The sequence below is a fragment of the Lissotriton helveticus genome, chromosome 11 (genome assembly GCF_964261635.1).
Source record: "Lissotriton helveticus chromosome 11, aLisHel1.1, whole genome shotgun sequence".
Lineage (NCBI taxonomy): Eukaryota > Metazoa > Chordata > Amphibia > Caudata > Salamandridae > Lissotriton > Lissotriton helveticus.
This window is the reverse complement of record NC_136072.1, coordinates 15,449,606-15,468,191: the sequence shown is the minus strand read 5'-3', so window position 1 is coordinate 15,468,191 and position 18,586 is coordinate 15,449,606. Positions and strand designations below refer to the sequence as shown.

Genomic DNA, 18,586 nt, shown 5'->3' with positions numbered 1-18,586 from the left:
AATGCAAACACAGAGATTTGACACAACATTTCCATCAGAACTGATCCATCTTCAAGAGTGGTCACTATCCTGTGAGCAGAGTGTGCACTCAGACAGTTAACAACAAGTCATATTGTTCCTGACGAGAAATTACAGAAAACATAAACACAGGTTGTGATTGTTATTAAAGTAAATGTCTCTTTTACATGGATAATTTACTCACACTATACTAAAACCCCCATTCCTATGTTTGTGTGGATTGAAATGTATTGAAATACAAAGGAAAATCTATTTTGTAAGAGGACATCTATAAATAATTAGAAATTTCCACCTTTGAAATTAAAATAAGTGATAAAATGTGCTTCTTCCATGTTTTGCTTTCACTCAGGTTAATCAATCTGAAACTTCTCTGCCATTCACCATGTGTGGCCTGACGGTATCACTGGATGGGTCCTACGTGATGGTGACCACAGACTTTGGCCTTGAGCTTCAGTTTGACGGTGACCAAGAACTCCTTGTCCGAGTGAAGGAATACCACAAAGGCATGTTGTGTGGATTGTGTGGGACCTACACGGACAACCGGGAGGACGACTTCTTGACACCGGATGGCACTGTAGTCCAAGATGTCAACATGTTTGGAAATAGCTGGAGAGTGCCCGATAGTGAATGGATGTGAGTACCTCTTTACACAAAGGCACAATGGTAAATACTAGGGCGATACAGCGAGGGGAAATTTCCAGCCGTAGTCTCTCCAGAAAGTGCACATCTGGTTGCAAAGTCAGTCCCAAAACAGGGATTGCATAATTTATTTTGTGTGCCCGCTACAGTCCTCATGCACCAGGCATCTCACTTCTTATGTGAATAAACAGTTCTGGTGAGATGAAAGTTGGTCTTTGAATGGATAGTCAGTTAGTGCCATTCATTCTAGGTCTCAGTGACCATGAAGGATTGAAAATGTGTTCAGTAAAGTTTTGTAGAGGTAGACGTGACTTGAATAGTAGAGTGAATAAAAAATATATGTATCCTGACCTAAGAGTGACTATCTCATACATAATCTAGAGGAACTCTGGTTTTCGAGGGGATGTTCGAATTGGGGAGGAGAGTTGAGGTATCAACACAAATTTCCCCTAAATGGCAGCCTCCCATAATCGCGAATTCAGAAACTTACCATCTCTTTAGAATCATAAAATCTGTACCGTCTAAATCTGTACATTTCTCAATAAATGTTCTACTAATCTGCAATGCTTGTATAAATAAACATTCTTCTATTTTAAAGAAAGTATTATTTGCTCTTATCAGCTTTTTGGGCAAGACCTTTTATATCAATGTTTTCAACTCATGACCAGTCTGCCTTTGTCCTCACAGTTGCAGCTCAACTCCGCCTCCACCCGTGACCTGCTCACCACCCTTGCAGCAAGAATCCGAAGGGCAGTGCGGCATCCTCACCACAGGGAGCGGTCCCTTCGCTGCCTGCCATGCGCATATACCTCCTGAGACGTACTTTGAGAGCTGCGTCTATGATGCGTGTGCCAACGGGGGCAGCACAGAGTGGCTCTGCAGAGCCCTGGAGTCCTACGCAGAAGCCTGCAAAGCAGCAGGAGTAGACCTGGGAGATTGGAAGAAGGACACCATCTGCGGTGAGTGCCAGTGGATCCCGCCGCCTAATTATTAATGTGTGCACTTATCTCAAGAGGATTTCTGTGAAGAGAACAACCTTTCAATGTAACTCAAAGTTCAACTTCCATTGGTTTTCGCCTTTTACTTTAACATAACTTGTTTAAGCATCCTTAGGCATGAGACAATCTTTCAAAGCTGTGAGAAAATGAGTAGGTAAATATGTCCCAGACAACACATCTTTAAAACTGTGTCCTTAATTAACATTGGTATTTTAGTTGGCAATTGCACCAGGTAGATTTCAAAATTTGGAATGGAATAAAGTTAGCCAATTAAATATTTTTTTAATTCTGGTTCTTCATCACACATATCTGTACAATTAGTTGAGTGCAAATGATACCCCGACATCATATATTTTCACTTATATAATTGTCAATTGCAAAATATATGCTTATCTTGTCCTGTACAGGTTAATGATGGTCGTACAATAATAGCTTTTAGTTATGCAAACCTTGTACTTTTAGTTACAAAACACTGCCTTATTCCTCCAATTTCACCCACTGTTTATTTTTGGTTTGAAAGTTTCTAGGTTGTTAGTTTGAGACTTGTGTAAGGCACTATCTTAATCACAGCTTCAGCAGAGATGGGAGTACTCTGAGGGACGGGTTATGTCATTCATGCATCTCTGGACCTCTGTGCTACATCAGGGATTTATCATGTTTTTATAAATTCCTACTGATAAAAAGGAATTGAAAAGAATTATCTAAGAATGGCCAACTCCCTCTGATTTGGTTAGTGGGCATCTCTCTTTATTTTGGCATTGTGGAACAAGTCTATTAACTAAAAAAATGAACCTAACACCCGGAACTCAGTGATAATACACTCTTTTCGCTCAAACTTCCCCTTCAATCCAATGGAGCATGTAAGATGAATCTTCCTTCTTGTGTTCTGTTAGCAAAGATATATTACCCCCTTCTCCCAGAAATGTATTTAATGTCTAATGGGAATTTAGACATTTGCCATATCTTTTGCGTCATTTATCCTCTGGGCCAACATCACCTTTTCATGCAAGTAGATATTAAATTTCCACCCAGAGTTTTGAAGATGGTTTATGATTCCAGTGCGAATTCACCTGGAATGCAAACGTCAGCTTTAGTGAGAACATGTAAGAGGGTTCCCAACATCACGTGCCATTGCTTAGCCAATAATCAATGCATGTTAAAGCCTCTCTGATCATGTCTGAAAGGATTTTCCAACTTGTGTAGTTGTTTCAAGTCAATAAGATTCATAATTCCTAATCAAAGCATAAAGTGGTACTTTTAAACAATCATAAAAATGTATGTGATTCAAAATATAGCTAAGTGAGCAGTTCACACAGCTTAATGTGAATGTTGCTTTATGCGAGCTTGAAATAGAAAGGCTGAATGGCACTCAAATTCCCAAAACGTCTTATATGATTTGTTTTCAAGATTCAATTCAATTCAATCTTAGCTTTATTCGATTTCTATATAAGAATCATAAAAGCAACAACAGTACATAAATATAGACCAGTACATTTCATCAAAATGACATATGTAAAGAATAAAATCAGATCGATAAAATAATCGGCTAAACATTCTAGGGCGAGATAATGAGTCAAATTGATCAGGCGTGGAGATGCATACAGCCACTTGATACAAGACCACACCTGCCCATCAGAAGGTTGCTCTGTGGTTTTTTAAATTTCAACTAGACATATAATGATCTGGGGTAAAAGTCGCTTATGCTCCAGATAGATATAGGACCATCTCCTATTTGAGGCTGCCAAGATTGGAGAAAAGGTACAACGTATTTAGTCCTGAATTTGACAAGTACCAAATCGCCCGCCAAGTCCTTGCGCAGAGGTCCTAGCCAACCCACCCTTCTGACACTTAGTATAGTGCCATCGATGTTGGGTGGTAGAGGTCTATTTTTGGTTAGCCAAAACGTAACCTTGTTTCTTAGGTCCATATGGCTTTCATGTTTCCCCCTTATAAGTTCAGGTACTCCCGAGAGGACGCACACAATAGGGGCCGCCTCTTGGGGCAAGTGTAGATGATTGGTTTTGAGCAACATATTGTTGTGATTGACCACTGTTCCCTTATTTAATGACAATTGTTTGTTTGGCCCTACTCTAGGGCGAGAGCTCCGTACAGTTGTGACAGGGGGATTACAAATTTTCACATGTGAAGTTACTAGTTGGTTATGAATAGTCTTTCTTTGTACGGAGTTTTCGGGCATGTCTGTGGCCGCTGAGCGCTGTGGTCGAGTGGATACTGGTATAGTTTTTACATGTAATGTATTGGCCTTGATGGCTTCCTCAACGCCCGTGAGCCTGTCCCCTAAACTAGCCATTTTATCCATCAAGGGGGATATTATAGTCTTAATCATGTTCTCGATCGAAGCCATTAAAGAAGCATGGATAGGTGCATTCGATAATACAATGTTGGGAGTATTGGGGGATACAGGATAAGGATTTGGTTTCTGTTGCTTGGCCTGTCTACCCAATTGTTTGTCCCCATCTCTCTTCCTTTTAGCTTTAGTGAGCTGAGGGGTCAATGCCGAATGCGAGTTTTCTTTTGATCGTATTAGAGGGGGTGCATCCTGTATACTGTGAGTTGGTTGAGGTTGGCTGCAAGACCGAGGGCTGATAGTTGCTATGGCGCAGATAGGAGAATTAATTTGCACATTGTCTGATTCCACGGGAGCATACGTGGATTTACACATGTTATTTAGTTCCTCCAGTAAGGACATCTCTGGAGCAACATCAGCAGTCTGTAAAGGAGAGCACATTGTGGGCGAACTATCCAGGGCTGGGGATCGCTCTATACGCTCTAGTTCTCTGACAATGGGGAGCGTTACCTTCTTTAGATAGTGGTCCATCGTTCCTCTGAACAAGTCACTGCGGGCGGAGATTTTTTTGATACCCCCTTGCAGGTCATGTCATCAGCCATCTTCCAATGTAACCAATTAAACAGTACCACTATGATGGCGAATGAAAAGGACCTATTAGTAGGAGGGGAATAGCTAAAGGGTAGCAGTATTTTTAATACTATTTATCCTCGTTCCGAACCAAGGGGAATGGCCACGGCCCGGCCTCCTCTGGCCTCAGATGGCCGCAGATGGCCCCGCCCTTGTCCCGGGCTTCTCCCGGCGACGCCCGCGCGCGTCCCGCGACGCGGAGGGAGCCTGCCCTTTTTCTGCGCCTCCTGGCGCGATGGTGTCCGGAAGTGACGTGGTGCCGCTAGGCAGCCTGGGAGCTGTAGTCTCCCCCACCTGCGGCCGATGATCTTGATTTGGCGGCAGGAGAGACAAACAGCGTTGGACCCCCAGGTGCGGCAAGCTCAGCCTCCCGGCAAGAAGGTTTCCCAAAGTGTCCTCGCCCGATGAAGAACTGCCCCCCACTCACTGTTGTAGCTCTTTGTCTGTTGTGAACCTCCTAATTGTTCACAATATGTGGTGCAAACTTTTTCTGTAGCTTTACCCTATTTTCAACTCTAAATATTAGATGTGTTTATTTACCTTTAATCCTTATTCACATGGAATTGCTAAAATGCTGTTGTTATTCCACAGCTTTATAAACTTGGACTTGAAGAATCCATATGCAGAAGAGTATGCCATATTACAGTGTCACTGCAGTCACTGATATAGACATTTAAAAGGGTGGCTTTACCCATGTGTGGTCCAGGGTTCTTCTCTTCTCCCTAGAGTGCAGTTCATTCATCTCCACACTGTACCTCTCACCCAATAGCCCCTCCTAGTTCAGTTCTTTCTCACCTGGCCCTAGAATTCTTCACTGCTTAGCTTGTCTATGAATCTTCTAGTCTGACCCAAAGCAGAGGCTTTGTAGAAATGTAGCCATACCACATCCATCACTCTGGTATAACCTCTTCTCCTGCGGTCCAATAATGTTATTAAAATCAAAATGAAGGCTATAACTCTCTATTTACCTCTGTCTCTATTCTTTTTATATACTACATATGACTATCAGCAGGGTATGTTTCTTTCTGCTAACAGTTACTGCATTGACTGAAGATTTGTCACCTTAAAAAGAACTCTGCTTTTTCTACAATTGCAAGTGGGAGGTGAATATGTAATGTGATGGGGTGCAGAAACAAAGGCACAGGCCCTTCTGATTGATGTTTCATGCAGAGCTTTTCTCTTTATCTGTCTCAAGGCGCCACGTGTCCCTTTTCCTGCGCCTTTGATAAGGACTTCTGTAAGTGGACACAGTCTAAGGCTGATACACTTGACTGGAAACGGAACAGAGGGCCGACTCCAACCCAATCGACTGGTCCTTCGTTTGACCACACCACAGGAGGTAGGTGCACAATAGAGGTTTGATCTGTATATCAACTGTTTACGATGGATATTATGAATGAGCACCTGCTTAACGGGAGTGCTTTGATGAATCCTTGAATGAAGGGGAGATATTTCAACATGGCCGGGCACAGTTGGTTGGATCTGCACAGGGAGGTTCAAGTTCAGCTATCTCAAGAGCATACCTGCTTGCGAGAAAGACAACTCAACATGTGGTCTTCAGTTCATATGACCTGCTTGTTAACTCAGGACCCTTGACTGAAAGTCCCTTTTCTATGTCGAGGTACTACTCAATATACCTAAATAGGCCAATACAAAGTGTGTGCTGCAGAAAGTGTGTTTATGAAAAGGAGCGCACAATGGTGGTATTGTTAAATTCTATATAGGGCATCCAAGAAGACATCTCACTTTAATTCACAGGTATTTCCCATAACAAAAGAGTTTACACTAACACATTTGCAAATAGAACTCTGGAGATGTCTTGACTCAGCTTCAGACCTAGGATTAGCAAAACATGTATCTCCGAATCAGATGATAACATACCAGGAAGTATCAAAAGCCAAGTGCATTCAAACGTATCCCTGGGATTGTTTTGTGTATTATACCAACTTGTTCAACTAAGATTTTGAAGATAAATGGACCAAGACATATTTTTCTTCATCTCTTGACTGCTCACTAAGTTAAGGATTGGGAGTGTTCCAATATATCTAATTTTCAATACATACAATCCAATTTATTCCAAGGTGTATTAATCAGCGCGCTAATCACACACACATTGTTTACCTGCAATGTCAGTCACTAAAAGTCCATCATTCCAGCCAGCCTCTTCTAGTGAGATACCGTACATAATTAAAATTTCAGGCTAGCAAACTGCTGAACTGATGGGAAGGGTTTCTTCCACTGAACAAGAGAGATTGATTCTCTACAGGTGTCACACAATGAAAGGGAAATAATATTCTCTTTGAGGTTTTCGCAGATACAAAAAACTCCAGATTTCTGGTTATTTCTTCACAGTTCACTATCACAGTCTTGTTTTAACAGTTGTAGACATCTGCAGATGGTCTGTTTGTTCCTGTCCAGCTGTGGTGCACAGATATAGATCATGGCTGTATGCCCCAAATACGATTATTACAAATAAGAGAACTGAGCATACAAGGTCTCAACTTAATATTAGTATTTTTGGACTAACACAGTGCTGAGCATCTGATACCCTTGTCTATACAATTGATGAAATAACATTAACATATATGAGAGTAGCATACTCTAGTTTGTTATCCCAGCTAATCATTACATGTGATAATTGGCTAACTAATTCAAAATTAAAACATTATTTGAGAAATAAATTTACAGCATCATTTCATAAACTGTTAGCCTGATGTGTTCATTGAAGGTGCCACCCACTCCCCGTTTTACATCTTAAATATGAGCATATTGAGTAAATATACTTGGATAGTTTGTTCTTCCAAAAGATGATTTGTACACTATTACAAATAATGTTTATGCCATTTTTCCCCAACATATTTTCACATTTGCTCTATTGCAGATGGGTATTATATCTACATTGATGGCAGTGAGTCCAGTTCTGGAGACTTTGCCCATTTGATCAGTCCCGAGTGCAGCGTCAGCGGTCCTCAGTGTTTACGCTTCTGGTATCACATGTACGGAGTGGCACAAACAATGGCACTGAAGATCTATGTGCGGGAGAAGGGAGGACCGCAAGTGCTGGTTTGGTCAGACTCCGGCAACAAGGGGGACAGGTGGTACTCTGGGGAAGTCCTTCTGCACGTATCCAGCATTCAGCAGGTGGGTGATTGATTGTCAGTCAAACAACATTATGTCTGTACAGGAAAATGCACTTTAATATCATTTCTGATATCTTTACAATTCAGACAAATATTTTCATTGAGCGCAAGAAGCCGCCATTTTGAACAATGGATTCTTGTTTGTTTCTCAAGCCAAAGAGTAGTGTTTTAAAGAGGCAGAACAATAATGTATTTACCGCCCTACCATATTTTTTCTGCTGTGCTTGTACTTTATTTTGTTCTGATGATGTACTTGCTACAATTTTCCTTCAATGAGCATCAATAATTTGACTAAGAAATCACGTGATTTACTTTGTTTGTGGGGTCTTTTGACTTATGATCCTTCTCTTGAGCCTTACTATAATGATATTTTATTGTTATTATTTATTGATTGCCGTATTTGCATAATGTGTTCTAAACAGACTAAAAACAAATACAGATTTTGATACTACCTTTTTGTGGTATTTTACACTCAGCCTAACTGTTCTAGTTCTCTTCAATGTGAGTTATTCATCACCACACCATTTTAACTAATTTGTAGGAACATCTTAGCTACACGAGAAGAAAGAAAACAACAAATATTATCTGGAAATCACAAACTTGCTAACTAATAAAACTTCCAACCTGTTGATATCCTCAGTATGTGGCAGATCAGACATCACAAATGACTGGATTGTGTTCTGTCCATTCCACACAAACGTGTGCCATGTTTATCGATGACGTGCTATACCAACTAACACATGAACCAACAGGGACACATTTCTTGCTCATACAAACTACTAGGTCACCTTCTGCTGGTGGCATTTCTAGGGTTTGGATAACAATGCATCGCCAGAGAAACGTCCGTGTGTCCATGAGCCAATAGGTGTCCAAGTGTGGAGAAATCTTAATCAGGAGAAAAGCCTTGAATTGGTTGTTTGTCACAACATTAAAGTAAAAATAATAGTTGTAGTGTGATACTACTCCCCTCCTTGTCTTTATTAAAACTAGAACTTTGCTGCAATAAACAATGGAAAATTCCAATGTTATCACAAAGCTGGAGGTTCCTATTAAACATGTTCAGAGCATATTAATGACCTCTGCTAAAGCATAAGTAACAGGTTTATTGTAAGCAGTCATAGAACCTGCGGACCGGTCAGCTGTTTATAAAATGTCATTATTATTTAAAGAAATAAAGACACTTGGCGACTGCTTGCATAGAGCTATTAGCAGCTTTTCCTACCGAACAAGTCACTGATTGATCAAGGAAGTTAAGTACATATGTTTTGAAGATCTCCTGGTCTTAGTCACTGTCTGATTTAAAATGAGACTCCACAGGCTCACTATTGTCATCAATATCAAGGGAAAGGACTTAATATTCACATAACCAGAAATAACATAACATGAGAATACATACAATATATCTACTGAGTGGGCAATAATACAGTGAACACATAATACAATTGAAGAAATATACTGGAATAATTGATTTTGTTTCCCAAATGTAAATATTGTTAAGGCAAACATAGTTTTTATACCTTCCAAAAAAATAAAGACCAAAGCCTTAAAGAAACAAAGGCCCCCACCTGGAATGCAAGTGGACTTCATACACACTCAGTTAAACTGAGCAAAAGGCGTGAGAAAAACAGCAGATTTTCTACATGCACATCACACTCGCTGTCACTCACAACCCTGCCAGTCCTGAGGACGAAGCAGAAGTCAAAGACGTGCAGCGGAGAGTGTGCCACAGGCTCCAGTGCGTCAGAACTGACGCTCAAAACCCATCCCAGAGAAGAGGTAAAGATACTTATCTGACTGTCCCAGCAGCTAGAAAGGAGAGCTCGTCAAGACATTTGTGGTTTACGATAGCCTTATAAGCCCGCTGTTGAGGGCTATGCCGGCCATTATAGGCCCCCTCCAACCAGTGAACGTCTTTAACAAAGGAACGGGCCTTTAAAGGCTGGTATAGTGCTACGGAGGGCTATAAGGCTATAAGAACATTCCTCCCCTAGAGGGCAGAATGTTGTAATTAGTAAAACAAAGGTCTCACAGAGCCAGAGGGGGTTGAAATCCCATTGGTCTCCGTAAGGCCCTTGTTCACACTAACAGCTGTGAACAACAACATTGGAACGTTGCTCTCCGGGCTTTTACCGGCCATTAGAATCCCGGAGCACTCCATCGTCTTCCATAGAGCTCCCAACATTGCAATATTCTAAATACGGGATTAGCTACTAATGCCATACAACAGTGTGTAGGCTCTGTTAGAAGATCTATTTCTACTTCTTATTGTAATTTGCTATTTTTGTTGTTCCTCTCTTTACTGGCTGCTGTTGAGAATAAACTAGAAAGGGGAATGCAGAAGTGGATGCTTTGGTCTAGTAATAAGATTAACAACCTTGTAAGGCAAGCGGTGTGATAGCATAGTCCATCATGGAACTCTTGTTTGCCAGCTAGGTTTGCGCTATACATACTTGCACTGCCTCTATAAGGGCTGTTGAAACTGAAGGTACTTGGAGACCCCATCAGCATTCCCTTTCTCAAGGGTTGTTCATCTATCCTTACTGCTGTTGTGAGCATCCTTGGCTTTTATGGACACATGTGTTCAGTCCTTTGGAGTGTGTTGTCCTAGGGTGTGAGAAGGGGACCTGTTCTTCCACATCTTAGTAAATATAAACAAATGTGCACAATTATTACATGCAGCTGGTGACAGGCAACCAAGGACAGATTGTCTGCTTTTGTGTAAAGATGTGCAGTTTCCTATAACAAAAAAAAATAATCAAAAGATACAAATGATTTATAATGTTATACAAAAGTATTCACTCCATTAACTTGATGATAATAATTCTGCAAATGGTGTCTTGCATAAGCTTTCAAATAAACACAGAGTGCTTCATTAATTAAATGTTAATCCATTTAATCCAATAAATCCCATGAAATCCTGCAGTGCTGGCAACACTGGGCTGCCACAGGGGAGCAGTAACTCTCTCCTTGCTAGTGATTCTGTAGCTGATGTAATTTTCTTCCTCTGTTCTCTTGACAGGTCATCATCGAAGGGCTGAGGGGTAATGATTACCGGAGTGACGTAGCTGTGGACGATATCTACATTTCTGAGGGCTACTGTTATGGTAAGGTTTATGGAACACACTGGTGAACTCTGGCACTGTCGTGGGAATAATTGGTGAACACAGCCACTGTCATGTGAATCATTGGTGTACACTGGCAGGGTCGTGGAAATCTGCGTTGAACACCAGCGCTGTCGTGTGAAACATTGGTGAACACTGGCACTGTTGGGTGAATCATTGGTGAACACTGGCACGGTCGTGTAAATATTTGGTAAACACTAACACCGTTGTGTGAATCATTGGTGAACACTGGCACTGTCGTGTGAATCATTGGTGAACAATGACACTGTCGTGTGAATCATTGGTGAACACCAGCACTGTTGGGTGAATCATTGGTCAACACTGGCACGGTCGTGTGAATCATTGGTGAACACTAACACTGTTGTGTGAATCATTGGTGAACACCAGCACTGTTGGGTGAATCATTGGTGAACACTGGCACGGTCGTGTAAATATTTGGTAAACACTAACACTGTTGTGTGAATCATTGGTGAACACCAGCACTGTTGGGTGAATCATTGGTGAACACTGGCACGGTCGTGTAAATATTTGGTAAACACTAACACTGTTGTGTGAATCATTGGTGAACACCAGCATTGTTGTGGCAAACATGGATTTTGTCCTTTTATTTTTAAAAGCTGAATATACTACAGCTGACACTTGTGTTCATACTGAAAATTCTGTTTACATTTTTGCACAGTACACAATTAGAAAGCAATCACTGAAGAACTTTCAACTGAGTATAAACTGCTCTTGGCATCATTTGCTAGATAGACAGATGTGCTACTTACTTCCCAATAACTTCTGAATTCCACATGAGGAGACCCTGAAATCTATTTTTAACTTTGTACAGTTGTGGAGATCTGATTTAATGCATTGAAATATCATTAATCATAGATAGGTTTCATAAATTATAATGTAAAATTCAAATGATGTTAACAAATATATGCATAGTACCCCCACAACCAATTTGCAACTAAAGTATTCAGAGCCAGATGTATGAAGGCGGTTTGTGTTTGCACACTGCCCGATTCTCAAAATTGGCACATTGGCCATCTCAAAAATGCCTTTTGGTATGCAGAAATCACAAATTGCTAATTGGTAAAACATTACTGATTCACAATTTGGGCTTGTTACCCCACATGCATTTAGTATTCGAAAGGGGCGCGTTTAGTGCATCCCTTCCAAATATTGAATCTGAATGGTATTTATTAATGTTTAACAACTGATTTCAGGTTGCAAATCAATACTTTACGGACTATGAACTTCTAGTGGTAAGCCATTAGCAAATCGGAAGGGATCGGTAACAAGTCCCAGTGATGGGGTCTGGAACGTGACATCTTTTCAGTGTTCTATGAACTAAAGATGTTTTCTCATTCTTGGTGATCCAAATACTCCAGGTACTACCACGGCGACACCAACCTCAACCACCAGTCTCTCAACTACAACCATCTCGACTCCTACCATCTCAACTCCTGCCACCTTAACCACCACCAGCTCACCAGTACCACCAAGTTCAGGTAGTACTTGTTTAATAATCACTCATTTAGTTGTCTCATGCTTTGCACTTTGATACAACAGTACATACGTCTAAGCACTTATTCTTCTTTTCTGTAACCTTGAAAGATGAAGGTTATTACAACATCACATTTGTGGTTCTGCCTGCCATTTATCTTGTATTTACAGCCTTCTCTTTTTCTACTGCCATTCTATTCCCGATGTCCATACAAATTTGCAACATTCTTTCAAATATATACATAAAAATTTAATTCTAAGATTGCATGTGTATCCACATGCTCTTTGAATAATTCCATTTTCCCACTGTGCACAGTTGGTGTTTGCTAAATACTTGTGTTGCTGTTTTTCTGCTCCAGATTCCTGTGTGGTGGAAGGAGACCCTCATTACTACACCTTCGATAATCAGGCTCATCATTTCATGGGAATCTGTACCTACACCTTATCTAAAGTGTGCAACACCAATAGCTCCCTCCCATACTTCAATGTGGAAGCAGCCAATGAGCACAGAGACGGAAACACGCGGGTGTCATACGTCAGATACGTGAATGTGGATGTGTACGGGTACAGGATCACCCTGGAGAAGGACATGAAAGTTAAGGTTGGTTTGAAACATATTGCTCTCCAGACTTAATACAATGACAGAGTGAAATATTCTTATGTTTATTTGACATCATGGGTGGGGAGTGACCATTGTATGTCGTGCTCCAGCGCGTTGTTTGTAAAGTTTCACATTTGCGAAGGATTTCATTTTAGGTTTCACTTGAGATCTCTATGGCTATATCATTGAGCTTATATTATCAGTACACTGAAAAAGGAAAGTAGGTCAGCCTTTCCATCATTGCTTAATGTATTTTTCATTGATAATGCAGGCCAAAAGCTATTGCAGTTGGAGATGACCATTTAATTGGTGCAGCAATGAAATGAGTCCAAATTGTAATTAAAGTACTCTTTCCTCTTTCTTTCCTCTTTGTGTTAAGTAGTTGTGGGCACCAGTCCAGACTCTTGTGTCAACAGCCAGTTACTTGTGTGTGTGCAGTTATATGAGTATGGCCAGTGCTGGGCCTGCCTTGCTACTCATAACCAACATCGTAGGATGAAACATATATATATGTATAAGGCTGGGCTGCATTGGTTTCAGCTCTCATGGCTCACTGTGCCTGCCCTGTGCCTGCCCTGGGCTTTCATCACATACTGTTCACGTCTCACTGTCGTTACCCACTATCTGATCCGCGATTGTCATCACCTACTGTACAGGGCTTGTCCTGATAGCACCCACTGCATGGGACTCAGATGTCATCGCCGCACTGTGTGAGTCTTCCCAAAATATCAAATCTATACCTGGCTAGAGTGGCATCACAAACAAACAGGCCTCAGTTATCATCACCCACTGGCGGTGCTCAGTCATCATCACCCACTGGCGGTGCTCAGTTATCATCACCCACTGGCGGTGCTTAGTCATCATTACCCACTGGCGGTGCTCAGTTATCATCACCCACTGGCGGTGCTCAGTTATAATCACACCCTGGCGGTGCTCAGTCATCATTACCCACTGGCGGTGCTCAGTTATAATCACACACTGGCGGTGCTCAGTTATCATAACCCACTGGCGGTGCTCAGTCATCATTACCCACTGGCGGTGCTCAGTTATTATCATCCACTGGCGGTGCTCAGTCATCATTACCCACTGGCGGTGCTCAGTTATCATCACTCACTGGTGGTGCTCAGTCATCATTACCCACTGGCGGTGCTCAGTTATAATCACACACTGGCAGTGCTCTGTTATCATCACCCACTGGTTACCCACTGGCGATGCTCAGTTATCATCACCCACTGGTGGTGCTCAGTCATCATTACCCACTGGTGGTCCTCAGTTATAATCACTCACTGGCGGTGCTCAGTCATCATCACCCACTGGCGGTGCTCACTTAACTTTACCCACTGGCGGTGCTCAGTTGTCATCACCCACTGGTGGTTCTCAGTTATCATCACCCACTGGCGGTGCTCACTTAACTTTACCCACTGGCGGTGTTCAGTTATCATCACCCACTGGCGGTGTTCGGTTGTCATCAGCCACTGTCTTAGACTGAGCTGTCTTCAAGCACTGTACGGATCCTGGGTGTTCCTCAACCACTGTGAGTGGTTGGTGCTGCCACCACCAATAGTCAGTCTGGAACTCCCCTCTCCAATGTACAATGCCTGGAATGGCATCCCCTACCTTTGCCTCCTGGGCATTCATCAGCCACTTCATAGGTCTTCGGGGTCATCTCTGAGGGTTTGCACATGGGCTGCCTTAATCCCATTGTCCAGGTCTCAACCATTATCACAGCACTGTACTGAGCTAGAGTGTCATCACCCAATGGACAGACCTCGTTATCATCAGCCACACTACAGCCATCATAACCCACTACACAGGCTGAACTGTCACCACGTCACAGCCTGAGCTTCAGTAGATATCAAACACTGTATGAGTTTGGACCTTCACCACCCCACTGGTCAGACATGAGGGGGAGAATCGTTGATATTCTCACAGTGCAGATACTGGTGGGCCGGCTGTCATCAAAGCGTGTTGATGCCTATTCTTTCAAAATAAATGGAGTGGGCTTGGACTGAACCCAGAAGAGTATTACTGTCCCACCCACTCACCTAATGCCATTGTCTGGTTGATGTATATTTTCAACTTCAAGGAAGATATTCCATTGAAATTCCATGTAGGTCTACTTTATATATGAATAGTAAACTTCGTCATCACAGTGTCACTTTTAGTTCTTTTTACTACTACCGACCAGCATTGGCAAAGTCAATGAAGGAGGCTTTAATGTGATGTACAGCATTTGTGTCTCCAATGCATGTTAATGATTTATGTAAATCTGTGTTTGCATGTGGTGGTCTATTTAAGCCAGACGTAGTGTTTTTGACAATCCTCGTTTTCATATTAGCAGTTCCACATTTGACGCAAATTATGTTGAACAAACTGGTAATAATGGTAAATTGTGATTTCCTTGGTGTAGTATTAATTTAGCATTGTATGGAGTGTGTAGGAATAGTTTTATTTTTTCTAATTGTATAATATCTAAACTAAATGTTGGTTATTAGGTCGATGGAGTTTCAAAGATTTTACCAATAACAGTGCATCCAGGACTGCAAGTCTCATTCAGTGGACAGTACGCCCTTGTTACTACGGACTTTGGGCTGACGGTGAGGTTCGATGGAGTACACAGAGTGGAGGTGACACTTCTCGACTTCTATAAGGAGAAGGTTTGCGGCATGTGTGGCAACTACAACGGCGACCCCGCGGATGACTTCATGAACCCTGATGGAGGTCTGGAGGCAGATTCCAGCAGTCTGGGCAACAGCTGGCAGGTGGACAATGACACCAGGTTGGTATTTATTCTAGAAGCTGTTTTAAATTATTAAAGTATATCTAATATCTGTACACTAACAGAAACATGCCCACGTGTCATTGTACTTTCATAGATGTGTTACAGGACCCAGTGAGCCAAACTGTACAAAAGAGGACTGGCACACCATAGAAAGCAACACCTTCTGTGGCATCATCACTGACACTTCTGGACCATTCCAGCAGTGCCACAATGTGCTGAACCCATTGCACTACCTAAATAATTGTGTGTATGACTTGTGTGAATTGCAAATGGACCCTAACGCCCTGTGTAGGAGCCTTCAATCTTATGCCGATGCCTGCCAAGCCGAGGGGGTTACGATCCAGCCATGGAGGAACGCCACATTCTGTCGTAAGTAGCAAGACCAGCTCTCTTCGGTTTTAGACAAAATAGGAAAGGTTACATTCTATTTTTAAGACCAGAGCTCCTGTGCAACAGAGTAAAAATAAATCCAATTATCTTAATTATGCATGTTTCAATAGTATTTACTTGTTGGCTAGGACATTATAGGTACCACTGTTGTAGCTGGTGTCTAGTATTGCTAATGAGATTGCACATCCCACAAAGGATGTTATCACACGTATTTTTAAAGTATAGCTCCTTTTCATCAACTTTTGAGTACATTCTCAGTGGAGGAGAAAGTGAAAACAAATTCCAGTCTTCAGTATTTAATTTGGTATTTATTTTAGAGTTCCACAAATTATAATTGTTAAGCTGAATAAGCAAATTGTGAACCACATTCTTAAAAGCCTGTTAAAGTTCTGGATAAAGGATGTACCATTGGGAATGATTGATAAAAAAGGCTAGTAGGATTAATAACTTGTAAAGGGTCTTCTATATACTGACGGTCACATAAAGAATTACATTTTATAGTTAGGTCTAATTCCAACTGTGGAATTACATTTTAGGAGGAGACCATAGGACACTTAGGAAATATCAGCTTCATTCAAAAACAGTTTTAAGTCGATACCTAATGTCTTGTATTCTGATTTAAAATATTCTCACTCAGAGGTATTGCGAGGGTTTAGAACCTCCTTTCCACAGTTTACGATGTCCTTGTTTGGGTATTTGTTAAATGTTTAAGACTTTACAGTTTGTAAGCACAAATCTTGTGAATAAACATGTACATGTCCTTATTCTTTAATACCACGTAATACTTCTCATTATCTTAACATGTAACATTGCCCATGATGAGTGTAAATCACCATGTAATCATTATTTTTCAGTAAACAAGTAATTATATAGTTGTAGTTAATTTACATACCATACTGTCCTCTTTTGATAGCAATCCACTGCGGCGCCAACAGTCACCTTGAGCAGTGTGGCACCGCCTGCCCAGGTACCTGCGTGTCTCCCAACTCACCTTCCAACTGCGACAGTCCATGCATTGAAGGCTGTGTTTGTGACAGTGGGTATCTCCTCTACCACGACAAGTGTGTCCCCAGCACTCAGTGCGGATGTTGGGAGGATGGAAAACACTATCCGGTTGGATCTGAACACTGGGCCGATGACACCTGCTCCAAAAAATGCCGCTGTCCATCCCAAGGGGCCAGTTTGACCTGCATTAATGATACATGTGGGAAGGACCAGTATTGCGGGATTTCTAATGGGAAGCCCGGCTGTATCCCCTACACTTACGGCATCTGTAGAGTCCACAATGACCCTCATTACAGCACCTTTGACAATCAGAACCATCCCTTCATGGGCCTCTGCACCTACACATTGGCCAAACTCTGCACCAACTCCACGTCGCTGCCATATTTCAATGTAGAAGCCAAGAACGAGCATCGCGGGAACCCGTCAGTGTCCTATGTGCAGAAGGTCATTGTCCACATGTATGGGCAACAAGTACAGATCATCAAAAATAATCGCGATCGAGTACTGGTAAGCAATTAAGTTCTCCTGATCTGCAGTATTTTGTTCAAAATAATTTAGGAATTAGTTTACCATTTTCAGTTTAAAAAAAAAAATATATATATATATCTTACACAGGGATGGTCACTAGTGTGTAGTTATAGCTAGGTCCATATAAATTGTGTTTTTTGTTTCACTAATAACTTTGGCATAGTTTGATTAATCTGTACTAAATCTTCTGACAAAAAAGTTAATCTACCTCAGCTTCTTCCTGGAAAGTACAGAGGAGAGGATGTAGCCTTACGGCTAGAGCGGTGGACGTCGAAGCTGGGGAACTGGGTTCGAGTCTCGGCAACAACGCTTAACATCCTTTGATTCTGGGCAAATCACTTAATGTTCCGGTGCCTAACAAAAATGAATATATCCTCATGTAACAAAACTGGTGCTATGTAAAGCGCTCTGATATCTGATGTCTTTGGGTCTAGTTCGCGCTCTATAAAACTCACAAAAAAAAAAGTGTTGCCGTGATTTGTGAAGCATGGGCCAAGAATAAGGGAAGTCCCAAAACATTGATTTTCCTTGATAATTCCCACAGGAAATGTTGTTAAACAATACAGAGAAGTTTAGCACACCCTGGCCCCAACAGCCATGTGGTGGTGAGGTGTTGGGATGAGCAGTACCAAATAGACCCACCCCATTCATTGGCTGAAAACAACATGGACATCTTGTTGTTGCAGCCATAACTGGACTCAGGGACATGGTCTCCATTGAAATGCATTGTAGGTAATGCCAGGTTTTGAGGGTCACAAAAAGGATCACTAGTGATTTTTTTACAGTCTGACTAATGTAGATCCTCAGCTGGGATTTTAAGAACCAGGGGCCCGATTCACAGAATGAACTTAAGACTAAATCCTAAACTTACTACTATTTGGTATTCACAGAATGCACGTACTACTTTCGGGATTCACAGAGTGAACGTACT

General features: G+C 41.6%; 1 protein-coding gene across 1 annotated transcript in view; it reads left to right on the top strand.

Moving 5' to 3' along the window:
- LOC144791347 (uncharacterized) overlaps positions 1–18,586 on the top strand; it is a 363,412-nt gene that overhangs the window by 184,606 nt on the left and 160,220 nt on the right. Inside the window, exons 48-57 of the mRNA XM_078666025.1 lie at positions 368–651; positions 1,345–1,616; positions 5,789–5,932; positions 7,475–7,734; positions 10,753–10,837; positions 12,235–12,354; positions 12,709–12,950; positions 15,446–15,729; positions 15,827–16,101; positions 17,036–17,634. Of these exons, the coding sequence (XP_078522151.1) occupies positions 368–651; positions 1,345–1,616; positions 5,789–5,932; positions 7,475–7,734; positions 10,753–10,837; positions 12,235–12,354; positions 12,709–12,950; positions 15,446–15,729; positions 15,827–16,101; positions 17,036–17,634 (2,565 nt within the window). The remainder of the gene's footprint in view (positions 1–367; positions 652–1,344; positions 1,617–5,788; positions 5,933–7,474; positions 7,735–10,752; positions 10,838–12,234; positions 12,355–12,708; positions 12,951–15,445; positions 15,730–15,826; positions 16,102–17,035; positions 17,635–18,586) is intronic.